Source organism: Oncorhynchus tshawytscha, linkage group LG29, assembly GCF_018296145.1.
Source record: "Oncorhynchus tshawytscha isolate Ot180627B linkage group LG29, Otsh_v2.0, whole genome shotgun sequence".
NCBI classification, from domain to species: Eukaryota; Metazoa; Chordata; class Actinopteri; order Salmoniformes; family Salmonidae; genus Oncorhynchus; species Oncorhynchus tshawytscha.
Genome location: NC_056457.1, coordinates 34,143,276 through 34,170,234, shown reverse-complemented (window position 1 = coordinate 34,170,234; position 26,959 = coordinate 34,143,276). Strand labels below are relative to the sequence as shown.

At 46.6% G+C, this 26,959-nt stretch overlaps 1 protein-coding gene across 2 annotated transcripts in view; it reads left to right on the top strand.

The window, feature by feature from the left end:
- The first annotated feature begins 786 nt into the window (after positions 1 to 786).
- Positions 787 to 26,959, top strand: part of LOC112255292 (translocating chain-associated membrane protein 1-like 1) — a 38,626-nt gene continuing 12,453 nt past the window's right edge. The window contains exons 1-3 of one of the 2 annotated variants that reach the window (XM_042308575.1): positions 787 to 1,108; positions 17,219 to 17,282; positions 19,944 to 20,065. In XM_042308575.1, coding sequence (XP_042164509.1) covers positions 986 to 1,108; positions 17,219 to 17,282; positions 19,944 to 20,065 — 309 coding nt within the window. In that variant the 5' untranslated portion in view covers positions 787 to 985. Of the gene's footprint in view, positions 1,109 to 17,218; positions 17,283 to 19,940; positions 20,066 to 26,959 lie in introns of both variants that reach the window. The other variant, XM_042308573.1, reaches the window with a different exon arrangement.

Sequence of the window (26,959 nt, the reverse complement as noted above, 5' to 3'; positions counted from 1 at the left end):
TATGGACACAGTCAGGTAGAAAACAGGAAAGAGGCAGATATATCCATTTAAAAAAATAAACAAAATGGTTTCTCAATAATCATCGCTTGTGAAACGTTAAAAAAAACAACATATGCTGATATGCCCCTTACCTTTCAAATCAGCCCCCCAAAAAGACAATCTATCAAATAGAAAAATATACACTTCCTGTAGCAGTTTAGCACACATCCATGCATTGTGTCTGCCTCCAGTTGACAAAGTACACTTCCTCCCCAGTTAGCTCACACACAGGCGTTTGAACACGCTAGATAACTAATTAGCATAGGTGTCTGTCTCTGTCTTCCATCTGTCTTCAGTAAACAAGAGCTGTAACATAGGTTATATGGCCATGTGGGAACACTAACCCCATAAAGGTGTGTAGTAATTTAACCTTTTAATATGAAAGATATCTTCCTTATATTTTCTTTTTTTTTTAAAGTTCAGAACTAGCATTGGGGCTCTTGACAAAACACCCCTGGTCATAAGATCATTAAAAGGCACTAGAAGGTATGTTGAGTCTATGAACGGTGTGGGCTGGTCTTCATCATGCTCCCTCAATGCACGCAAAATAACATGCATTGGTAGTCTTTTTATCACTTATCCAGGAAATCCTGTTAACGGTTTCGATGTAATATCTCTTATCCAGTCGATCACCTATCGGGGTTGTGAAGAGGAAGGCACGTAAAACCAACGGTCTCTGCACTCCAGACATGTAGGGTGCGGTAAACCGCTGCGCTCTACCGACGACGCGCGTCGGCTGAGATCCTCCCACAAGAAGAAGAAGAAGAACAGCTCGCTAGTCATTTGCTGACCCGTGTTTGAGTGAGAGAGAGGAGGAAGACTGGCTTGCGTTAAGAGCTGACGAAGACGGACAGATAACAATACAGAATACTTGGTCATATCTATTCCCTCTCTGCTTTTGAGTTGCGCCGGTCGCTAAAAGTTCCCGTTTTGGAAGCCGTCCAAAATGGGGTTCCGCAAAAAGACCAACAAGAACCCGCCGGTGTTGAGCCACGAGTTTATCATCCAGAACCATGCAGATATTGTTTCCTGTGTTGCTATGGTGTTCCTCCTCGGGTTGATGTTTGAGGTAGGTCTAGTCCACATGTTCGAGGGGTCTGGGGTGCAATAAGAACTAAGCTTTCCAAATAATGTGACTCGTAAAGCTACGATGTGTCAACTCCACTGGGGAGAGAAGAAGATGCTGAACCGTCACGTCAGCCTCTAGAAAGTGGACATGGTTGCTCAACTCCCCTATGCCTCTTCCTCTAGTGATGAATCCATAGTGTCTCTATTGTCGTGTCTTTGAATTGAAAAGGCGTGTAGTGGCCTACTGTTATTATAGCTGTACAACTGACCACCATTTCCACATGGTTCCTTTTCTAGTCTAGGAGCCACTTGTAAAATTAGAATAATTTTGTATACCTCGTATTGCAATCTTTGTGGTACCAACTGGAACGCTAAATAGATAGCCGCTTAAATGTTACAAACGTTACAATGTTGCAGTTTCCCTGGATACAATATTGTGCAAGAAAGACAGTCCAGCGTGGATACTTTTACTAGTGTTCTGCCAGCAGCACAAATAACGACGTCACGTAGGTCTGGTAATGAGAGAACCTTCAAAATAAAAGCCCACCTTTCGAAACGTTGGCTAAATTCAAAAGATGGACACTTTAAAAAAAAAAAAAAGTATTGTGCCAACAAGAAAAGGCAATTGGTCATTTTTGAAAACAAATATGGTTTTAACATTTTTTTTTATCTGACTAATATTGAAAGGATATGTTGGCAGTGAAATGAGAATATTGGCTTGTAGAGAGACCTTTTCTAACTGTCTGATAAACTGGGGTGGAAAATACTCTGCAAGGTCTTACTAACCAAATGTGTAGTTTGAGTACATAGAAGGCAGTGAAAACACAGCATTGCTTCAACAGAGGCTTCAAAACAGTGATATGTGTGACAAAATCAAACCAAATCAAATTAATTTATAAAGCCCTTTGTACATCAGCTGATATCTCAAAGTGCTGTACAGAAACCCAGCCTAAAACCCCAAACAGCAAGTAATGCAGGTGTAGAAGCACGGTGGCTAGGAAAAACGCTCTAGAAAGGCCAAAACCTAGGAAGAAAACTAGAGAGGAACCAGGCTATGTGGGGTGGCCAGTCCTCTTCTGGCTGTGCCGGGTGGAGATTATAACAGTTGTTCAAATGATCATAAGTTACCAGCAGGGTCAAATAATAATAATCATAGTAGTTGTCGAGGGTGCAACAGGTCAGCACCTCAGGAGTAAATGTCAGTTGGCTTTTTATAGCCGAAAATTGAAAGTATCTCTACCGCTCCTGCTGTCTCTAGAGAGTTGAAAACAGCAGGTCTGGGACAGGTACCATGTCCGGTGAACAAGTCAGGGTTCCATAGCCGCAGGCAGAACAGTTGAAACTGGAGCAGCAGCACGACCAGGTGGACTGGGGACAGCAAGGAGTCATCATGCCAGGTAGTCCTGAGGCATGGTCCCAGAGTTCAGGTCCTCCGAGAGAGAGAAATAGAGAATTAGAGAGAGCATACTTAAATTCACACTGGAGAAATACTCCAGATATAACAGACTGACCCTGACACAAACTACTGCAGCTATGCTAATACTGGAGGTTGAGACAGGAGGGGTCAGGAGACACTGTGGCCCCATCCGAGGACACCCCCTGACAGATCCAAACAGGCAGGATATAACCCCACCCACTTTGCCAAAGCACAGCCCCCACACCACTAGAGGGATATCTTCAACCACCAACTTACCATCCTGAGACAAGGCCGAGTATAGCCCACAAAGATCTCCGCCACGGCACAACCCAGACAGGAAGACCACTTCAGCGACTCAACCCACTCAAGTGACACACCCCTCCTAGGGACGGCATGGAAGAGCACCAGTAAGCCAGTGACTCGGCCCCTGTAATAGGGTTAGAGGCAGAGAATCCCAGTGGAGAGAGGGGAACCGGCCAGGCAGAGACAGCAAGGGCGATTCGTTGCTCTAGAGCCTTTCCGTCCACCTTCACACTCCTCAATCATATGACCCACTGAAGAGATGAGTCTTCAATAAAGACTGAGTTGAGACCGAGTCTGCGTGTCTCATATGGGTAGGCAGACCATTCCATAAAAATGGAGGTCTATAGGAGAAAGCCCTGCCTCCAGCTGTTTGCTTAGAAATTCTAGGGGCAATTAGGAGGCCTGTGTCTTGTGACCGTAGCGTGCATGTAGGTATGTATGTCAGGACCAAATCGGAAAGATCGATAGGAGCAAGCCCATGTAATGTTTTGTAGGTTAGCAGTAAAACCTTGAAATCAGCCCTTGCCTTAACAGGAAGCCAGTGTAGGGAGGCTAGCACTGGAGTAATATGATCAAATGTGTTGGTTCTAGTCAGGATTCTAGCAGTCGTATTTAGCACTAACTGAAGTTTATTTAGTGCTTTATCCGGGTAGCTGGAAAGTAGAGCATTGCAGTAGTCTAACCTAGAAGTGACAAAAGCATGGATACATTTTTCTGCATCAATTTTGGACAGAAAATGTCTGATCTTTGCACTGTTACGCAGATGGAAAAAAGCTGTCCTTGAAACAATCTTGATATGTTCGTCAAAAAAGAGATCAGGGTCCAGAGTAACGCTGAGGTCCTTCAGTTTTACACCTTGAGGAGATACAGACAACATATCCTCAACCGTTTTGGAGCCAAATAAAAAATCTAATCAAATCAAATTTTATTTGTCACATACACATGGTTAGCAGATGTTAATGCGAGTGTAGCGAAATGCTTGTGCTTCTAGTTCCTACAATGCAGTAATAACGAACAAGTAATCTAACTAACAATTCCAAAAAAACTACTGTCTTATACACAGTGTAAGGGGATAAGGAATATGTACATAAGGATATATGAATGAGTGATGGTACAGAGCAGCATAGGCAAGATACAGTAGATGATATCGAGTACAGTATATACATATGAGATGAGTATGTAAACCAAGTGGCATAGTTAAAGTGGCTAGTGATACATGTATTACATAAGGATGCAGTCGATGATATAGAGTACAGTATCTACGTATGCATATGAGATGAATAATGTAGGGTAAGTAACATTATATAAGGTAGCATTGTTTAAAGTGGCTAGTGATATATTTACATCATTTCCCATCAATTCCCATTATTAAAGTGGCTGGAGTAGAGTCAGTGTCATTGACAGTGTGTTGGCAGTAGCCACTCAATGTTAGTGGTGGCTGTTTAACAGTCTGATGGCCTTGAGATAGAAGCTGTTTTTCAGTCTCTCGGTCCCAGCTTTGATGCACCTGTACTGACCTCGCCTTCTGGATGACAGCGGGGTGAACAGGCAGTGGCTCGGGTGGTTGATGTCCTTGATGATCTTTATGGCCTTCCTGTAGCATCGGGTGGTGTAGGTGTCCTGGAGGGCAGGTAGTTTGCCCCGGTGATGCATTGTGTGACCTCACTACCTCTGGAGAGCCTTACGGTTGAGGGCGGTGCAGTTGCCATACCAGGCGGTGATACAGCCCGCCAGGATGCTCTCGATTGTGCATCTGTAGAAGTTTGTGAGTGCTTTTGGTGACAAGCCAAATTTCTTCAGCCTCCTGAGGTTGAAGAGGCGCTGCTGCGCCTTCCTCACGATGCTGTCTGTGTGAGTGGACCAATTCAGTTTGTCTGTGATGTGTATGCCAAGGAACTTAAAACTTGCTACCCTCTCCACTACTGTTCCATCGATGTGGATGGGGGTGTTCCCTCTGCTGTTTCCTGAAGTCCACAATCATCTCCTTAGTTTTGTTGACGTTGAGTGTGAGGTTATTTTCCTGACACCACACTCCGAGGGCCCTCACCTCCTCCCTGTAGGCCGTCTCGTCGTTGTTGGTAATCAAGCCTACCACTGTTGTGTCGTCCGCAAACTTGATGATTGAGTTGGAGGCGTGCGTGGCCACGCAGTCGTGGGTGAACAGGGAGTACAGGAGAGGGCTCAGAACGCACCCTTGTGGGGCCCCAGTGTTGAGGATCAGCGGGGAGGAGATGTTGTTGCCTACCCTCACCACCTGGGGGCGGCCGTCAGGAAGTCCAGAACCCAGTTGCACAGGGCGGGGTCGAGACCCAGGGTCTCGAGCTTGATGACGAGCTTGGAGGGTACTATGGTGTTGAATGCCGAGCTGTAGTCGATGAACAGCATTCTCACATAGGTATTCCTCTTGTCCAGATGGGTTAGGGCAGTGTGCAGTGTGGTTGAGATTGCATCGTCTGTGGACCTATTTTGGGCGGTAAGCAAATTGGAGTGGGTCAAGGGTGTCAGGTAGGGTGGAGGTGATATGGTCCTTGACTAGTCTCTCAAAGCACTTCATGATGACGGATGTGAGTGCTACGGGGCGGTAGTCGTTTAGCTCAGTTACCTTAGCTTTCTTGGGAACAGGAACAATGGTGGCCCTCTTGAAGCATGTGGGAACAGCAGACTGGTATAGGGATTGATTGAATATGTCCGTAAACACACCGGCCAGCTGGTCTGCGCATGCTCTGAGGGCGCGGCTGGGGATGCCGTCTGGGCCTGCAGCCTTGCGAGGGTTAACACGTTTAAATGTCTTACTCACTTCGGCTGCAGTGAAGGAGAGACCGCATGTTTTCGTTGCAGGCCGTGTCAGTGGCACTGTATTGTCCTCAAAGCGGGCAAAAAAGTTATTTAGTCTGCCTGGGAGCAAGACATCCTGGTCCGTGACTGGGCTGGGTTTCTTCCTGTAGTCCGTGATTGACTGTAGACCCTGCCACATGCCTCTTGTGTCTGAGCCGTTGAATTGAGATTCTACTTTGTCTCTGTACTGGCGCTTAGCTTGTTTGATAGCCTTGCGGAGGGAATAGCTGACTGTTTGTATTCAGTCATGTTACCAGACACCTTGCCCTGATTAAAAGCAGTGGTTCGTGCCTTCAGTTTCACACGAATGCTGCCATCAATCCAAGGTTTCTGGTTAGGGAATGTTTTAATCGTTGCTATGGGAACGACATCTTCAACGCACGTTCTAATGAACTCGCACACCGAATCAGCGTATTCGTCAATGTTGTTGTCTGACGCAATACGAAACATCTCCCAGTCCACGTGATGGAAGCAGTCTTGGAGTGTGGAGTCAGCTTGGTCGGACCAGCGTTGGACAGACCTCAGCGTGGGAGCCTCTTGTTTTAGTTTCTGTCTGTAGGCAGGGATCAACAAAATGGAGTCGTGGTCAGCTTTTCCGAAAGGGGGCGGGGCAGGGCCTTATATGCGTCGCGGAAGTTAGAGTAACAATGATCCAGGGTCTTTCCACCCCTGGTTGCGCAATCGATATGCTGATAAAATTTAGGGAGTCTTGTTTTCAGATTAGCCTTGTTAAAATCCCCAGCTACAATGAATGCAGCCTCCGGATAAATCGTTTCCAGTTTGCAGAGAGTTAAATAAAGTTCGTTCAGAGCCATCGATGTGTCTGCTTGGGGGGGGATATATACGGCTGTGATTATAATCGAAGAGAATTCTCTTGGTAGATAATGCGGTCTACATTTGATTGTGAGGAATTCTAAATCAGGTGAACAGAAGGATTTGAGTTCCTGTATGTTTCTGTCATCACACCATGTCACGTTAGTCATAAGGCATACGCCCCCGTTAGGACCCAAACGAAATAAGAAAATTCCAACGGAAGAGCAGGGGTACTTAAGAAGTTTGCCAGTTTGTTCTCAGGAAACGAAAAAGGTGGCATATTTTGAGGAAGAATTTGATAAAGACATATGTTCCCTGAGAACTAAAATGGAGCCCTCTTTTATACATGTATCCTGTACTTAATGAGGAGCTGTCTGCGGCAGAGGTTAACCTGTAGTGACGCCCAGCCCGTGAACGGGACCATCATCTAACACCAAGAGGTTAAGGTGATTGACGCTGCGAAAAAATGGGAAAGCGCGTGGCATTTATGAGCTGCCGAATGAAGTTTTAAAATCCCCTAAATTAATTGACCTCCTATATGATTTTCTTCAAATGTGTTTTTGAGTTCAGTATATTGCCATCTACTGGGTATGAGTCTATAGTGAATGAGTTCAGTATACTGCCATCCACTTGGTATGAGTCTATAGTGAATGAGTTCAGTATATTGCCATCTACTGGGTATGAGTCTATAGTGAATGAGTTCAGTATACTGCCATCCACTTGGTATGAGTCTATAGTGAATGAGTTCAGTATATTGCCATCTACTGGGTATGAGTCTATAGTGAATGAGTTCAGTATACTGCCATCCACTTGGTATGAGTCTATAGTGAATGAGTTCAGTATATTGCCATCTACTGGGTATGAGTCTATAGTGAATGAGTTCAGTATATTGCCATCTACTGGGTATGAGTCTATAGTGAATGAGTTCAGTATACTGCCATCTACTTGGTATGAGTCTATAGTGAATGAGTTCAGTATACTGCCATCTACTTGGTATGAGTCTATAGTGAGTTCTATTCCCAAATCTTCAAATAATGACCCGAGAGTACCACTGAACTATAGAGGCATATGTTTAATAAGTACAATCTATAAATTATATTTATCCATATTCATCCATCCTCAATAGGCTGATCTTTTTGAGGATCAAAACACTGGTGGAAGAACAAAATGTTTTTCATAAGTCCAGAGCCTGTACAGATCATATATTTTCGGTCTGTACAATAATCAGAAATAGACTACGTGAAGAGAAGCCTACTTTTGCATGTTTCATTGATTTCCAGAAAGCAATTAGATTTAGTAAATGGGGGATCTTTTAGCCTATAGTTTGTTAAAAGACAGGGGGGTTGATGGGACATTTTATCAAGCAATCCAGTCGTTTTACAAAGTACCAATTGCGTGTGTGCGTGTTAATGAATACTGTACCGATTGGTTTCCCCACAACCTCAGTGACTTTGTTTGTTTTGTTTATAAATTATTTGGCAAAAGAAACGAAACAGTTAAATATTGGAGTAAGATATGATGAGTATCTTTTTATAACATATTATTCTGATGTCAGAAACTGAACAAGACCTGCAGAACATGTAATTATGTGCAGTCAGTTGGTGTTAAAGATGGAGACTGGTGTTCAACCAGACTAAAACACAGATAATGTCTTGGTGGTAAAGATGGAGACTCATGATCAACCAGACTAAAACACAGATAATGTCTTGGTGTAACAGATGGAGACTCATGATCAACCAGACTAAAACACAGATAATGTATTTTAGAAAACCAGGTACTAAGATAAATGTTTTTCAGTTTTGTTTTGGTGAAGACATTCTTGAGTTTACAAGCAATTATAAATATTTGTGTCTTTTTATTGATGAACATATGACCTTTTCTGTACGGAACATCTGACCTGGCCGACTCAGGAAGTAGAGCTCTTGGGGGAGTTATAGGAAAAACAAACACTAAGATATTGGTTATGCTACGTATTCTAAACTGTATCAGACATGCGCGTGTCCTGTTCTGGACTATTCAGCAGGAGTGTGGGGTGCTAAGAGGTATGAGGTGTGGGGTGCTAAGAGATGTGGGGTGCTAAGAGATGTGGGGTGCTAAGAGGTTTGGGGTGCTAAGAGGTGTGAGTGTGGGGTGCTAAGAGGTATTTTAAAAATGAACATGTCCATAACAGAGCAGTACGTTACTTGTTAAGGTGTCCACCAGTTTTCACCTCTACTTGCAGTAACAGGGGACACGGGCTGGGAACCCTGTGAGGGGAGATGGAAGGCCTGTATGGTGAGACTATAGAATAGAATGTTGGACGGGCTGGGAACCCTGTGAGGGGAGATGGAAGGCCTGTATGGTGAGACTATGGAATAGAATGTTGGACGGGCTGGGAACCCTGTGAGGGGAGATGGAAGGCCTGTATGGTGAGACTATGGAATAGACTGTTGGATATGACAACTACCAGAATAGCTAGTAACATTTTCCAATGGGATCTGTCCACAGGGGGAGAGTCTGGGCAACTGAAATACCTTTTTCAACAGTCTGACTGTGAACATCTGTATGAAAACCAAAGTAAGGGAGACATAGATATGATTTTTAAATTTTACCTTTATTTTACTAGGCAAGTCGGTTAAGAACAAATTCTTATTTTCAATGACGGCCTAGGAACAGTGGGTTAACTGCCTTGTTCAGGGGTAGAACGACAGATTTGTACTTTGTCAGCTCGGGGATGCGATCTTGCAACCTTTCGGTTACTAGTCCAACGCTCTAACCGCTAGGCTACGCTGCAAAACAACTGTTGATGCCATATTGAAACAGGTCAGATCAGGGATATTGCCTCTGCGTATTGAAACAGGTCAGATCAGGGATATTGCCTCTGCGTATTGAAACAGGTCAGATCGGGGTTATTGCCTCTGCGTATTGAAACAGGTCAGATCTGGGATATTGCCTCTGCGTATTGAAACAGGTCAGATTGGGGATATTGTCTCTGTGTATTGAAACAGGTCAGATCGGGGATATTGCCTCTGCGTATTGAAACAGGTCAGATCGGGGATATTGTCTCTGCGTATTGAAACAGGTCAGATCGGGGATATTGCCTCTGCGTATTGAAACAGGTCAGATCGGGGATATTGTCTCTGTGTATTGAAACAGGTCAGATCGGGGATATTGCCTCTGCGTATTGAAGCAGGTCAGATCGGGGATATTGCCTCTGTGTATTGAAACAGGTCAGATCGGGGATATTGCCTCTGCGCATTGAAACGGGTCAGATCGGGGATATTGCCTCTGCGTATTGAAGCAGGTCAGATCAGGGATATTGCCTCTGCGTATTGAAACAGGTATTGTGGTGAAACTGAAGAGGAAAGACTAACTATTGTGACCTCAAAGAAATAGAAAAATGAAATTCATTTTATCCTCTATTGCCCTTTCTACCACAATAGACACATAATCTTATTCCAGAAAGCACAGCAGATATACCCTGGTATTATGTGGCTGAGTGATGAGACAGACCACCGGATATACCCTGGTATTATGTGGCTGAATGATGATGAATAGACAGACCACCAGATATACCCTGGCATTATGTGGCTGAGTGATGAGGAGACAGACCACCAGATATACCCTGGTATTATGTGGCTGAGTGATGAGGAGACAGACCACCAGATATACCCTGGTATTATGTGGCTGAGTGATGAGGAGACAGACCACCAGATATACCCTGGTATTATGTGGCTGAGTGAGGAGACAGACCACCAGATATACCCTGGTATTATGTGGCTGAGTGATGAGGAGACAGACCACCAGATATACCCTGGTATTATGTGTGGCTGAGTGAGAGGAGACAGACCACCAGATATACCCTGGTATTATGTGGCTGAGTGATGAGGAGACAGACCACCAGATATACCCTGGTATTATGTGGCTGAGTGATGAGGAGACAGACCACCAGATATAGCCTGGTATTATGTGGCTGAGTGATGAGGAGACAGACCACCAGATATACCCTGGTATTATGTGGCTGAGTGATGAGGAGACAGACCACCAGATATACCTGGTTATTATGTGGCTGAGTGATGAGACAGACCACCAGATATACCCTGGTATTATGTGGCTGAGTGATGAGGAGACAGACCACCAGATATACCTTGGTATTATGTGGCTGAGTGATGAGGAGACAGACCACCAGATATACCCTGGTATTATGTGGCTGAGTGATGAGGAGACAGACCACCAGATATACCCTGGTATTATGTGGCTGAGTGATGAGGAGACAGACCACCAGATAGACCCTGGTATTATGTGGCTGAGTGAGGGGACAGACCACCAGATATACCCTGGTATTATGTGGCTGAGTGACGAGGAGACAGACCACCAGATATACCCTGGCATTATGTGGTTGAGTGAGGAGACAGACCACCAGATATAGCCTGGTATTATGTGGCTGAGTGATGAGGAGACAGACCACCATATATACCCTGGTATTATGTGGTTGAGTGAGGAGACAGACCACCAGATATAGCCTGGTATTATGTGGCTGAGTGAGGAGACAGACCACCAGATATACCCTGGTATTATGTGGCTGAGTGATGAGGAGACAGACCACCAGATATACCCTGGTATTATGTGGCTGAGTGATGAAGAGACAGACCACCAGATATAGCCTGGTATTATGTGGCTGAGTGAGGAGACAGACCACCAGATATAGCCTGGTATTATGTGGCTGAGTGATGAAGAGACAGACCACCAGATATAGCCTGGTATTATGTGGCTGAGTGATGAAGAGACAGACCACCAGATATAGCCTGGTATTATGTGGCTGAGTGATGAGGAGACTGAGTGATGAAGAGACAGACCACCAGATATAGCCTGGTATTATGTGGCTGAGTGATGAAGAGACAGACCACCAGATATAGCCTGGTATTATGTGGCTGAGTGATGAAGAGACAGACCACCAGATATAGCCTGGTATTATGTGGCTGAGTGATGAAGAGACAGACCACCAGATATAGCCTGGTATTATGTGGCTGAGTGAGGAGACAGACCACCAGATATACCCTGGTATTATGTGGCTGAGTGATGAGGAGACAGACCACCAGATATACCCTGGTATTATGTGGCTGAGTGATGAAGAGACAGACCACCAGATATAGCCTGGTATTATGTGGCTGAGTGATGAAGAGACAGACCACCAGATATAGCCTGGTATTATGTGGTTGAGTGAGGAGACAGACCACCAGATATACCCTGGTATTATGTGGCTGAGTGATGAGGAGACAGACCACCAGATAGACCCTGGTATTATGTGGCTGAGTGATGAGGAGACAGACCACCAGATATACCCTGGTATTATGTGGCTGAGTGATGAGGAGACAGACCACCAGATATACCCTGGTATTATGTGGCTGAGTGATGAGGAGAAATTGAAATATGTTTTGTTGTTGTTGTCTGTTGTGTATATCCGTTTGCAGAATATTTAGATAAAAAGGAATAAAAGAAACCTAATAATTAAATGAATAATATATTTAGCTTCTTTGTGGTAAGTGTGTGTGTAGGCTCTTCCACATGAATTTTCTCTTTCAGACTGGGTTAATTTTTCTGTATTTGTATGTATAGTTGAAGTCATTGAAACTCGTTTTTCAACAACTCCCCAAATGTATTGTTAACAAACTATAGTTTTGGCAAGTCGGTTACGACATCTACTTTGCATGTGTAACAGTATAACTTTAGTCCGTCCCCTCAACCCCTACCCGGGCTCGAACCAGGGACTCTCTGCACACAGACAAGTCACCCACGAAGCATCGTTACCCATCGCTCCACAAAAGCCGCAGGAACAACTACTTCAAGGTCTTAGAGCAAGTGACGTCACCGATTGAAACTCTATTAGCGCGCGCCGCCGCTAACTAGCTAGCCATTTCACATCGAAATAAATAAACAAGTAATTTTTACAACAATCGTTTACAGACAGATTATTTCACTTATAATTCACTGTATCACAATTCCAGTGGGTCAGAAGTTTACTTACACTAAGTTGACTGTGCCTTTAAACAGCTTGGAAAATTACAGAAAATTATGTCATGGCTTTAGAAGCTTCTGTTAGGCTAATTGACGTCATTTGAGTTAATTGGAGGTGTACCTGTGGATGTATTTCAAGGCCTACCTTCAAACTCGGTGCCTCTTTGCTTGACATCATGGGAAAATCAAAAGAAATCAGCCAAGACGTCAGAAAAAAAATTGTAGACCTCCACAAGTCTGGTTCATCCTTGGGAACAATTTCCAAATGGCTGAAGGTACCACGTTCATCTGTACAAACAATAGTACGCAAGTATAAACACAATGGGACCACGCAGCCGTCATACCGCTCAGGAAGGAGACGCGTTCTGTCTCCTAGAGATGAACGTACTTTGGTGCGAAAAGTGCAAATCAATCCCAGAACAACAGCAAAGGACCTTGTGAAGATGCTGGAGGAAACAGGTACAAAAGTATCTATATCCACAGTAAAACGAGTCCTATATCGACATAACCTGAAAGGCCGCTCAGCAAGGAAGAAGCCACTGCTCCAAAACCGCCATGAAAAAGCCAGACAACGATTTGCAACTGCACATGGGGACAGAGATTGTACTTTTTGGAGAACTGTCCTCTGGTCTGTTGAAACAAAAATAGAACTGTTTGGCCCTAAATGACCATCATAATGTTTGGAGGAAAAATTGGGAGGCTTACAAGCCGAAGAACACCATCCCAACCGTGAAGCATGGGGGTGACAGCATCATGTGGGGTACTTTGCTGCAGGAGGGACTGGTGCACTTCACAAAATATATGGCATCATGAGGCAGGAACATTATGTGGATATATTGAAGCAACATCTCAAGACATCAGTCAGGAAGTTAAAGCTTGGTCGCAAATTGGTCTTCCAAATGGACAATGATCCCAAGCATACTTCCAAAGTTGTGGAAAATGGCTTAAGGACAACAAAGTCAAGGTATTGGAGTGGCCATCACAAAGCCCTGACCTCAATCCTATAGAACATTTGTGGGCAGAACTGAAAAAGCGTGTGCGAGCAAGGAGGTCTACAAACCTGACTCAGTTACACCAACTCTGTCAGGAGGAAGGGGCCAAAATTCAAAATTCATTCAACTTATTGTGGGAAGCTTGTGGAAGGCTACCTGAAACATTTGCCTTTAAATTGTTTAACTTGGGTCAATGCGACCAAATACTAATTCAGTGTATGTAAACTTCTGACCCACTGGGAATGTGATGAAATAAATAAAAGCTGAAATAAATCATTCTCTCTACTATTATTCTGACATTTCACATTCTTAAAATAAAGTGGTGATCCTAACTGACCGAAGACGGGGATTTTTTACTAGCATTTAAATGTCAGGAATTGTGAAACTGAGTTTACATGTATTTGGCTAAGGTGTATGTAAACTTCAGACTTCAACTGTATGTACATTATTTTACTGCTCTAGGGATATAATTATTGTTTGGATAACCTTATTTACTATTACGTATTGATTTTTCTCCTTACATTTTTTTCACTCTTTATGTGATGCAGAGTACACTGGATGAAGAAATGTGAATTATTATGTTTGTTTATGTGTCAATTAATCCCATAAGGGATGGGTTGCCAACTAGTGATTTGACACTCAAATAAAATGTCATTCATTCATAAAATGTCAAATTCAGTCAGTGCAAGAAAGCCATGTAAAATACTAAATAGTTGAACCAAGTCATATTTCAGGTTAAAAAAAAAGTTCTCTACAAACAAATCTAGTACGACCCCGCCAAACCCCCACCTGCCTAACCCCCCGTGTTCAGTCTAATAGGATATTGCTATTGGGGGGGTGTAGAACAAAGTTATGCTGGATATGAACAACGCAGTCCCCCTCCAAAATGACACATATTTGCTTAGTAGAGACCCTACTGAGTACTTCTCCGCCTCACTTTAACTGAGACAGGAAGAAAAGTTCTCTCTCCACAAGTCAATATACAGTCTATTACATCTACACGCTGTGTTAAACCTGTTAAACCTGTGTTAAACCTAGCACAAGAGACACATTTAAGTTTAGCAGGCTATTGAGTAATTCATATTCAACATATTTGTATTTTATTAAAAGTATATTTATTTAAATACAGCCTAGACAATAGCTTTCAACATACCAATATTTGTGAACTTTCAAAAATGTTGGTATGAAAACTCAAATTATCCTTTTTTTTTTTAAAGGTGGTATCGATGCTGTGAAACAGTTGTACTGAACTAGTCTGCAATTGTTTGTTTTTTTCCCGATATTCCCAAAGTTTAGCATATCTTTGCAAGGGGACTCTTATTCTGAAGGGAGGAAAATCTTAGCTCGTCCTGCCAGCATAACATCCTGCTGCTAGGAGAACGGGGATGATTCTTCCTATGCGCAGATCAAGTGTTACGTGGCAATCACTGGGCGACTGTGAGCGCTGTCATCGTTTGTGGGTAACCCCCCCATTCATTAAAAAATCTAAAGTTATATTCTGTAAAAGTCCCAAGAATCGCAATTCATTTTACAAAGTGAACAGCTTATGTTTCAAAACAATTAGTGTTTTTTTTAAATGTATTGTTGGTTTACACAGTTTAATTTTTTTTTGCTTCATGTTTACTAAGGTGAATTCAGAAAAAGTGGAACTGGGACCGTTTAATATTTTATGCGATTTTTATTTCTTGGTCCAACAAGAGAGAACCAAACCTATTGTTACTAAGCCCATGCAGAGAAACCTCATGATGAATAACGCATCGATGTATTGATGTGACGTAGAGGAGGACAGAGCAAGCTTCTAACGGGGAGCTCACCCTGCCACTCAGATCCGTGACGTAGCTTTGTTTACTGGTTTGTTGTTAACGTTATAAACCTGTCATAAATAACGCACTGGGTAGAATTGTGACGTAAATGTACATACGAAGTATTAGCGCATCAAAATAAACATTTTTAAAGTTGCCAAAATTATGTTTGTTTTGTAAATAGTTTTTGTTTTCCTGCTTAACCAACCATAGCTAGGAGAGGCTTATCTGTTTGTCCCATAGAGGAACGAGATCCAGTTTACAGTAGGGATCCCCTGTACTGGGGGTTAGGCGGGGCTGTACTGGGGTTTAGGCGGGGCCGTACTGGGGGTTAGGCAGGTGGGGGTTTGGGGGGGCTGGGGGTACTGGGGTTTTAGGCGGGGCTGTACTGGGGTTTAGGCGGGGCTGTACTGGGGGTTAGGCGGGGCTGTACTGGGGGTTAGGCGGGGGGGTTAGGCTGGGGGTTAGGCGGGGCTGTACTGGGGGTTAGGCGGGGCCATACTGGGGGTTAGGCAGGTGGGGGTTTGGCGGGGGGCCGTACTGGGGGTTAGGCTGTACTGGGGGGTTAGGCGGGGCTGTACTGGGGTTAGGCGGGGCTGTACTGGGGTTAGGTGGGGGTAGGCGGGGCTGTACTGGGGGGGCTTAGGGGGGGGGGGCTGTACTGGGGGTTAGGTGGGGCTGTACTGGGGGTTAGGTGGGGCTGTACTGGGGGTTAGGCGGGGCTGTAGGCAGGGGGGGTTAGGCAGGGCTGGGGGGTTAGGCGGGGCTGTACTGGGGGTTAGGCGGGGCTGTACTGGGGGTTAGGCGGGGCCGTACTGGGGGTTAGGCAGGTGGGGGTTAGGCGGGGCTGTACTGGGGGTTAGGCGGGGCTGTACTGGGGGTTAGGTGGGGCCGTACTGGGGTTTAGGCGGGGCCGTACTGGGGGTTAGGCAGGTGGGGGTTTGGCGGGGCTGTACTGGGGGTTAGGCGGGGCTGTACTGGTGTTTAGGCGGGGCCGTACTGGGGGTTAGGCGGGGCTGTACTGGGGGTTAGGCGGGGCCATACTGGGGGTTAGGCAGGTGGGGGTTTGGCGTGGCCGTACTGGGGGGCGGGGCTGTAGGGGGGGGCTGTACTGGGGTTAGGCGGGGCTGTACTGGGAGTTAGGCGGGGCTGTACTGGGGGTTAGGCGGGGCTGTACTGGGGGTAGGCAGGTGGGGGTTAGGCGGGGCTGTACTGGGGGTTAGGCGGGGCCGTACTGGGGGTTAGGCAGGTGGGGGTTAGGCGGGGCTGTACTGGGGGTTAGGCGGGGCCGTACTGGGGGTTAGGCAGGTGGGGGTTAGGCGGGCTGTACTGGGGGGGGTTAGGCGGGGCTGTACTGGGGGTTAGGGGGCTGTACTGGGGGTTAGGCGGGGCTGTACTGGGGGTTAGGCGGGGCTGTACTGGGGGTTAGGCGGGGCCGTACTGGGGGTTAGGCAGGTGGGGGTTAGGCGGGGCTGTACTGGGGGTTAGGCGGGGCTGTACTGGGGGTTACTGGGGGTTAGGCGGGGCCGTACTGGGGTTAGGCGGGGCCGTACTGGGGGTTAGGCGGGGCCGTACTGGGGGTTAGGCGGGGCCGTACTGGGGGTTAGGCGGGGCCGTACTGGAGGTTTGGCGGGGCCGTACTGGGGGTTAGGCAGGTGGGGGTTAGGCGGGGCTGTACTGGGGGTTAGGCGGGGCTGTACTGGGGGTTAGGCGGGGCTGTACTGGGGGTTAGGCGGGGCTGTACTGGGGTTAGGCGGGGCCGTACTGGGGGTTTGGCGGGGCCGTACTGGGGGTTAGGCAGGTGGGGGTTAGGCGGGGCTGTACTGGGGGTTAGGTGGGGCCGTACTGGGGGTTAGGCAGGTGGGGGTTAGGCGGGGCTGTACTGGGGGTTAGGCGGGGCTAATCCTGTGTTTTATGTCTAAACAATCCTCTCCCTTGGCCCCTCTGTGATCCAGGTCACCTCAAAGGTTGCAGTGCTGTTCATCACTGTCCAATACAACGTTACCATCTCTGCAAATGGTGAGTTTAACTTTTATATTGTTCCCCATATGAACTTTTAGCAATTTATATATTTTAAATGTATTTTTAATTTAATTTTACTTGGTCAACTGTATGCTCTGATATGGAGATAATATCAACTTCCTCTTTTGCTTTCATAAACATTTTTTCATGACATTTTATTTTGAATGAATGACAAAGCAAAACAATTCCTTGTGACATCCTCATTTCTTACCCACTTTTTTGTCAGTGTGTCTGGAACTACTTTGCCTGTTATCCTGTCAGTGTAGAAACTTAACTAGGCAGCCTATAACTAGAATCTACTTGTAGTTCTAGAATCAGAATGATTCTCCTGTGGGTTTACAGAATAGAACTCTACTCTATTGGCCTTCCACTTCTAGAACACTCTTTCCACTTCTAGAACACTCTTTCCACTTCTAGAACACTCTTTCCACTTCTAGAACACTCTTTCCACTTCTTCTAGAACACTCTTTTTTTTCCCCCTGTGATGCTACATTTAGTCTATTTGATTTATAATGTTCTCCTGTTAGGTTGTCCTGGAAGAATTGGGGCTAGGGTTTACTACAGGCTACAGCATCACAGCCTCGGTTGTGTCCCAAATGGCATCCTATTCCATATGTGGTGCTCTGCTTTTGACCAGGGCCTATTGGGTAGTGCGCTATATAGGGGAAAAGTTGAATGAATGTTCTTCTACAAACTCCTCCTATTCTATAACAGTGGAGCTCCGAACTCATTTATTCTAGCCATTCTACTTCCTGCTCTACTTAATCCTAAAAGTTCTACTTCCTGCTCTACTTAAACCTAGCAGTTCTACTTCCTACTCTACTTTGCCTTTATTTAAAGTCATGTGCGAGGTGCTGATGGAATGTGTTTCGTGATGTCGGATTTTATTTGAAGAGCAGATATTCTTGGCAGGCCGCTTCCCAAATGGCACCCTATTCCTGACACGGTGCACTACTTTATATCAGAGCCCTATGGACCCTGGTCTAAAGTAGTGCACTACATAGGGAATAGGGCTCTGGTCTAAAGTAGTGCACTACATAGGGAATAGGGTGTCATAGGGCTCTGGTCTAAAGTAGTGCACTACATAGGGAATAGGGCTCTGGTCTAAAGTTGTGCACTATATAGGGAATAGGGTGTCATAGGGCTTTGGTCTAAAGTAGTGCACTACATAGGGAATAGGGTGCTATTTGGGACATATATTCAGTTTACGGTGCTCATAAGCCCTCTGTCATTCATTAACAGGCTGGTGTTTTCAGCTAAATTACTTGAGTAGCAGGTCAGGCAGGTATTTCCTAGTCAAGTTGCCTTTTCAGCTTCAGTAAACCTTTTCCTCACTTGTGATATATAGCATGTGGTATGTGGTTCTCAACCCTTCTTAAAGCATCCATGAAGGCCTTTGTAAAGGCTTTGAAACCTTAATAAATGCTACATGTATGTTTGTCTGAAGTGGGACCTCGGTGTGGTTATAGGGCCGGCTCCGACAGTGGGACCTTGGTGTGGTTATAGGGCCGGCTCCGACAGTGGGACCTTGGTGTGGTTATAGGGCCGGCTCCGACAGTGGGACCTTGGTGTGGTTATAGGGCCGGCTCCGACAGTGGGACCTCGGTGTGGTTATAGGGCCGGCTCTGACAGTGGGACCTTGGTGTGGTTATAGGGCCGGCTCCGACAGTGGGACTTTGGTGTGGTTATAGGGCTGGGACCTTGTTGTGGTATAGGGCCGGCTCCGACAGTGGGACCTTGTTGTGGTTATAGGGCCGGCTCTGACAGTGGGACCTTGGTGTGGTTATAGGGCCGGCTCCGACAGTGGAACCTCGGTGTGGTTATAGGGCCGGCTCCGACAGTGGGACCTTGGTGTGGTCTGGTGGTTATAGTGCCGGCTCCTACAGTGGGACCATGGTGTGGTTATAGGGCCGGCTCCGACAGTGGGACCTTGGTGTGGTTATAGGGCCGGCTCCGACAGTGGGACCTTGGTGTGGTTATAGGGCCGGCTCCGACAGTGGGACCTTGGTGTGGTTATAGGGCCGGCTCCGACAGTGGGACCTTGGTGTGGTTATAGGGCCGGCTCCGACAGTGGGACCTTGGTGTGGTTATAGGGCCGGCTCCGACAGTGGGACCTTGGTGTGGTTATAGGGCCGGCTCCGACAGTGGGACCTTGGTGTGGTCTGGTGGCTATAGTGCCGGCTCCGACAGTGGGACCTTGGTGTGGTCTGGTGGGTATAGTGCCGGCTCCTACAGTGGGACCTTGGTGTGGTCTGGTGGTTATAGGGCCGGCTCCGACAGTGGGACCTTGGTGTGGTCTGGGGCTCTGATAGTGCCGGTGTGGTTATAGGGCCTACAGTGGGACCTTGGTGTGGTCTGGTGGTTATAGGGCCGGCTCCGACAGTGGAACCTTGGTGTGGTTATAGGGCCGGCTCCGACAGTGGGACCTCGGTGTGGTTATAGGGCCGGCTCTGACAGTGGGACCTCGGTGTGGTTATTGGGCCGGTTCAATCTTGTCCAATACCGTTTGACATGTACTCTCTTATCGATTTATCTTTCCCCCTGTCTCCAATCTCTCCATTTCACAAGCAAAATACTCCCATCAGATGGTCCAGCAGAGACAGTAGGGAATAAAGGGTTTATTAAGGCGAAATGCTTTGTGTGTCTCCCTATCAGAAGGCCTATCAGAGGAGAGCGTGGTGAACCACTTCCACCACGGGCTTAAGGATCTGGCTACGGTCTTCTTCTACATGCTGGTGGCCATCATCATCCACGCTATCATCCAGGAGTATGTACTGGACGTAAGGACACACACACACACACACACACACACACACACAGACACACACACACACACACTCAGACACACACACACACACACTCAGACAGACACACACACACACACACTCAGACACACACACACACACACTCAGACACACACACACACACACACTCAGACACACACAGACACACACACTCAGACACACACACACACACACTCAGACACACACACACACACAGACACACACACACACACAGACACAGACACACACACACTCAGACACACACACACACACACACTCAGACACACACACACACACACTCAGACACACACACACACACACTCAGACACACACACACACACACAGACAGACACACACACACACACACTCAGACACACACACACACACACTCAGACACACACACACACACACACACTCAGACACACACACACACACACACACACTCAGACACACACACACACACACACAGACACACACACACACACACACTCAGACACACACACACACACTCAGACACACACTCAGACACACACACACACAGACACACACACACTCAGACAGACACCTCAGACACACACACACACACACACACACCCCTCAAACACACACACACACACTCAGACACACACACACACACACACTCACACACAGACACACACACACACACACTCAGACACACACACACTCAGACACACACACACACACACACACTCAGACACACACACACACACACACAGACACACACACACACACACACACTCAGACACACACACACACACACTCAGACACACACTCAGACACACACACACAGACACACACACACACAGACAGACACCCACACACACACACACACACACACACACACCCTCAAACACACACACACACACTCAGACACACACACACACACACTCAGACACACACACACACACACTCAGACACACACACACTCAGACACACACACACTCAGACACACACACACACACACACACACTCAGACACACACACACTCAGACACACACACACACACACACACTCAGACACACACACACTCAGACACAGACACACTCAGACACACACACACACACACTCAGACACAGACACACACACACTCAGACAGACACACACACACACACACACTCAAACACACACACACACACTCACTCACACACACACACACTCAGACACACACACACACACACACTCAGACACACACACACACACACTCAGACACACACACACTCAGACACACACACTCAGACACACACACGCACACACACTCAGACACACACACACACACTCAGACACACACACACACACACAGACACACACACACTCAGACACACACACACACACACACACACACACACACTCAGACACACACACACTCAGACACACACACACACACACACTCAGACACACACACACTCAGACACAGACACACACACACACACACACACTCAGACACACACACACACACACAATCAGACACACACACACTCAGACACACACACACACACACACACACACACACACTCAGACACACACACACTCAGATACACACATACACACTCAGACACACACATACACACACACACTCAGACACACACCCAGACACACCCAGACACACAGACACACACAGACACACACAGACACACACAGACACACACAGACACACACACACTCAGACACACACACTCAGACACACACACACTCAGAGACGCACACTCAGACACACACACTCAGACACACTCAGACACACACACACACACTCAGACACACACGCTCAGACACACACACACACACACACACACACACACACACACACACACAGACACACACACAGACACTCAGACACACACACACACTCAGACAAACACACACACACACACTCAGACACTTGACAGTTTGATGTACTTGCAGTTGTATTATTCTTCTAATAAATTTGGATAATAATTAATTACCTCTAACCTCTCTCTCTATCTATACACCACCACCTCTAACCTCTCTCTCTATCTACACACCACCACCTCTAACCTCTCTCTCTATCTACACACCACCACCTCTAACCTCTCTCTCTATCTACACACCACCACCTCTAACCTCTCTCTATCTACACACCACCACCTCTAACCTCTCTCTCTATCTACACACCACCACCTCTAACCTCTCTCTCTGTCTACACACCACCACCTCTAACCTCTCTCTATCTACACACCACCACCTCTAACCTCTCTCTCTATCTACACACCACCACCTCTAACCTCTCTCTCTATCTACACACCACCACCTCTAACCTCTCTCTATCTACACAACACCACCTCTAACCTCTCTCTCTATCTACACACCACCACCTCTAACCTCTCTCTCTGTCTACACACCACCACCTCTAACCTCTCTCTATCTACACACCACCACCTCTAACCTCTCTCTCTGTCTATACACCACCACCTCTAACCTCTCTCTCTGTCTATACACCACCACCTCTAACCTCTCTCTCTGTCTATACACCACCACCTCTAACCTCTCTCTATCTATACACCACCACCTCTAACCTCTCTCTATCTATACACCACCACCTCTAACCTCTCTCTCTATCTATACACCACCACCTCTAACCTCTCTCTATCTACACACCACCACCTCTAACCTCTATCTATCTATACACCACCACCTCTAACCTCTATCTATACACCACCACCTCTAACCTCTCTCTATCTATACACCTCTAACCTCTCTCTATCTACACACCTCTAACCTCTCTCTCTATCTACACACCACCACCTCTAACCTCTATCTATACACCACCACCTCTAACCTCTCTCTATCTATACACCACCACCTCTAACCTCTCTCTCTATCTACACACCACCACCTCTAACCTCTATCTATACACCACCACCTCTAACCTCTCTCTCTGTCTACACACCACCACTTCTAACCTCTCTCTCTATCTACACACCACCACCTCTAACCTCTCTCTCTATCTACACACCACCACCTCTAACCTCTCTCTATCTACACAACACCACCTCTAACCTCTCTCTCTCTATCTACACACCACCACCTCTAACCTCTCTCTCTATCTACACACCACCACCTCTAACCTCTCTCTATCTACACACCACCACCTCTAACCTCTCTCTATCTACACACCACCACCTCTAACCTCTCTCTATCTACACACCACCACCTCTAACCTCTCTCTATCTACACACCACCACCTCTAACCTCTCTCTATCTACACACCACCACCTCTAACCTCTCTCTATCTATACACCACCACCTCTAACCTCTCTCTATCTACACACCACCACCTCTAACCTCTCTCTATCTATACACCACCACCTCTAACCTCTCTCTATCTACACACCACCACCTCTAACCTCTCTCTCTGTCTATACACCACCACCTCTAACCTCTCTCTGTCTATACACCACCACCTCTAACCTCTCTCTCTGTCTACACACCACCAACTCTAACCTCTCTCTATCTACACACCACCATCTCTAACCTCTCTATCTACACACCAACACCTCTAACCCCTCTCTATCTATACACCAACACCTCTAACCTCTCTCTGTCTATACACCACCACCTCTAACCTCTCTCTCTATCTACACACCACCACCTCTAACCTCTATCTACACACCACCACCTCTAACCTCTCTCTATCTACACACCACCACCTCTCTCTCTGTCTACACACCACCACCTCTAACCTCTCTCTCTATCTATACACCACCACCTCTAACCTCTCTCTCTGTCTATACACCACCACCTCTAATCTCCCTCTATCTACACACCGCCACCTCTAACTTCTCTCTATCTATACACCACCACCTCTAACCTCTCTCTCTGTCTATACACCGCCACCTCTAACCTCTCTCTCTGTCTATACACCACCACCTCTAACCTCTCTCTATCTACACACCACCTCTAACCTCTCTCTATCTATACACCACCACCTCTTACCTCTCTCTCTGTCTATACACCACCACCTCTAACCTCTCTCTCTCTATACACCACCACCTCTAACCTCTCTCTCTATCTATACACCACCACCTCTAACCTCTCTCTATCTACACACCACCACCTCTAACCTCTCTCTCTATCTATACACCACCACCTCTAACCTCTCTCTATCTACACACCACCACCTCTAACCTCTATCTATCTATACACCACCACCTCTAACCTCTATCTATACACCACCACCTCTAACCTCTCTCTATCTATACACCTCTAACCTCTCTCTATCTACACACCTCTAACCTCTCTCTATCTACACACCACCACCTCTAACCTCTATCTATACACCACCACCTCTAACCTCTCTCTATCTATACACCACCACCTCTAACCTCTCTCTCTATCTACACACCACCACCTCTAACCTCTATCTATACACCACCACCTCTAACCTCTCTCTCTGTCTACACACCCCACCTCTAACCTCTCTCTGTCTATACACCACCACCTCTAACCTCTCTCTATCTACACACCACCACCTCTAACCTCTCTCTATCTACACACCACCACCTCTAACCTCTCTCTATCTACACACCACCACCTCTAACCTCTCTCTATCTACACACCACCACCTCTAACCTCTCTCTATCTACACACCACCACCTCTAACCTCTCTCTCTGTCTATACACCACCACCTCTAACCTCTCTCTGTCTATACACCACAACCTCTAACCTCTCTCTCTGTCTATACACCACCACCTCTAACCTCTCTCTGTCTATACACCACCACCTCTAACCTCTCTCTCTGTCTACACACCAACACCTCTAACCTCTCTCTCTGTCTATACACCACCACCTCTAACCTCTCTCTGTCTACACACCACCACCTCTAACCTCTCTCTATCTACACACCACCACCTCTAACCTCTATCTACACACCACCACCTCTAACCTCTCTATCTACACACCACCACCTCTCTCTGTCTATACACCACCACCTCTAACCTCTCTCTATCTACACACCACCACCTCTAACCTCTCTCTATCTATACACCACCACTTCTAACCTCTCTCTCTATCTACACACCACCACCTCTAACCTCTCTCTCTATCTACACACCACCACCTCTAACCTCTCTCTCTATCTACACACCACCACCTCTAACCTCTCTCTATCTACACACCACCACCTCTAACCTCTCTCTATCTATACACCACCACTTCTAACCTCTCTCTATCTACACACCACCACCTCTAACCTCTCTCTATCTATACACCACCACCTCTAACCTCTCTATCTACACACCACCACCTCTAACCTCTCTCTATCTATACACCACCACCACCTCTCTCTCTGTCTATACACCACCACCTCTAACCTCTCTCTATCTACACACCACCACCTCTAACCTCTCTCTGTCTATACACCACCACCTCTAACCTCTCTCTGTCTATACACCACCACCTCTAACCTCTCTCTCTGTCTATACACCACCACCTCTAACCTCTCTCTCTGTCTATACACCACCACCTCTAACCTCTCTCTGTCTATACACCACCACCTCTAACCTCTCTCTCTGTCTATACACCACCACCTCTAACCTCTCTCTCTATCTACACACCACCACCTCTAATCTCTCTCTATCTATACACCACCACTTCTAACCTCTCTCTCTATCTACACACCACCACCTCTAACCTCTCTCTATCTATACACCACCACCTCTAACCTCTCTCTGTCTATACACCACCACCTCTAACCTCTCTCTGTCTATACACCACCACCTCTAACCTCTCTCTCTGTCTATACACCACCACCTCTAACCTCTCTCTCTGTCTATACACCACCACCTCTAACCTCTCTCTCTGTCTACACACCACCACCTCTAACCTCTCTCTGTCTACACACCACCACCTCTAACCTCTCTCTATCTACACACCACCACCTCTAACCTCTCTCTATCTACACACCACCACCTCTAACCTCTCTCTATCTACACACCACCACCTCTAACCTCTCTCTATCTACACACCAACACCTCTAACCCTCTCTATCTATACACCACCACCTCTAACCTCTCTCTGTCTATACACCACCACCACCTCTCTCTCTGTCTATACACCACCACCTCTAACCTCTCTCTCTATCTATACACCGCCACCTCTAACCTCTCTCTCTGTCTATACACCGCCACCTCTAACCTCTCTCTCTGTCTATACACCGCCACCTCTAACCTCTCTCTCTGTCTACACACCACCACCTCTAACCTCTCTATCTATACACCACCACCTCTCTCTCTCTCTCTCTATCTATACACCACCACCTCTAACCTCTCTCTCTATCTATACACCACCACCTCTCTCTCTGTCTATACACCACCATCTCTAACCTCTCTCTCTATCTATACACCACCACCTCTAACCTCTCTCTCTATCTATACACCACCATCTCTAACCTCTCTCTCTGTCTATACACCACCACCTCTAACCTCTCTATCTATACACCACCACCTCTAACCTCTCTCTATCTATACACCACCACCTCTAACCTCTCTCTATCTATACACCACCACCTCTCTCTCTGTCTATACACCACCACCTCTAACCTCTCTCTATCTACACACCACCACCTCTAACCTCTCTCTATCTATACACCACCATCTCTAACCTCTCTCTGTCTATACACCACCACCTCTAACCTCTCTCTGTCTATACACCACCACCTCTAACCTCTCTCTATCTATACACCACCACCTCTAACCTCTCTCTATCTATACACCACCAACTCTAACCTCTCTCTATCTATACACCACCAACTCTAACCTCTCTCTATCTACACACCACCACCTCTAACCTCTCTCTCTGTCTATACACCGCCACCTCTAACCTCTCTCTCTATCTATACACCGCCACCTCTAACC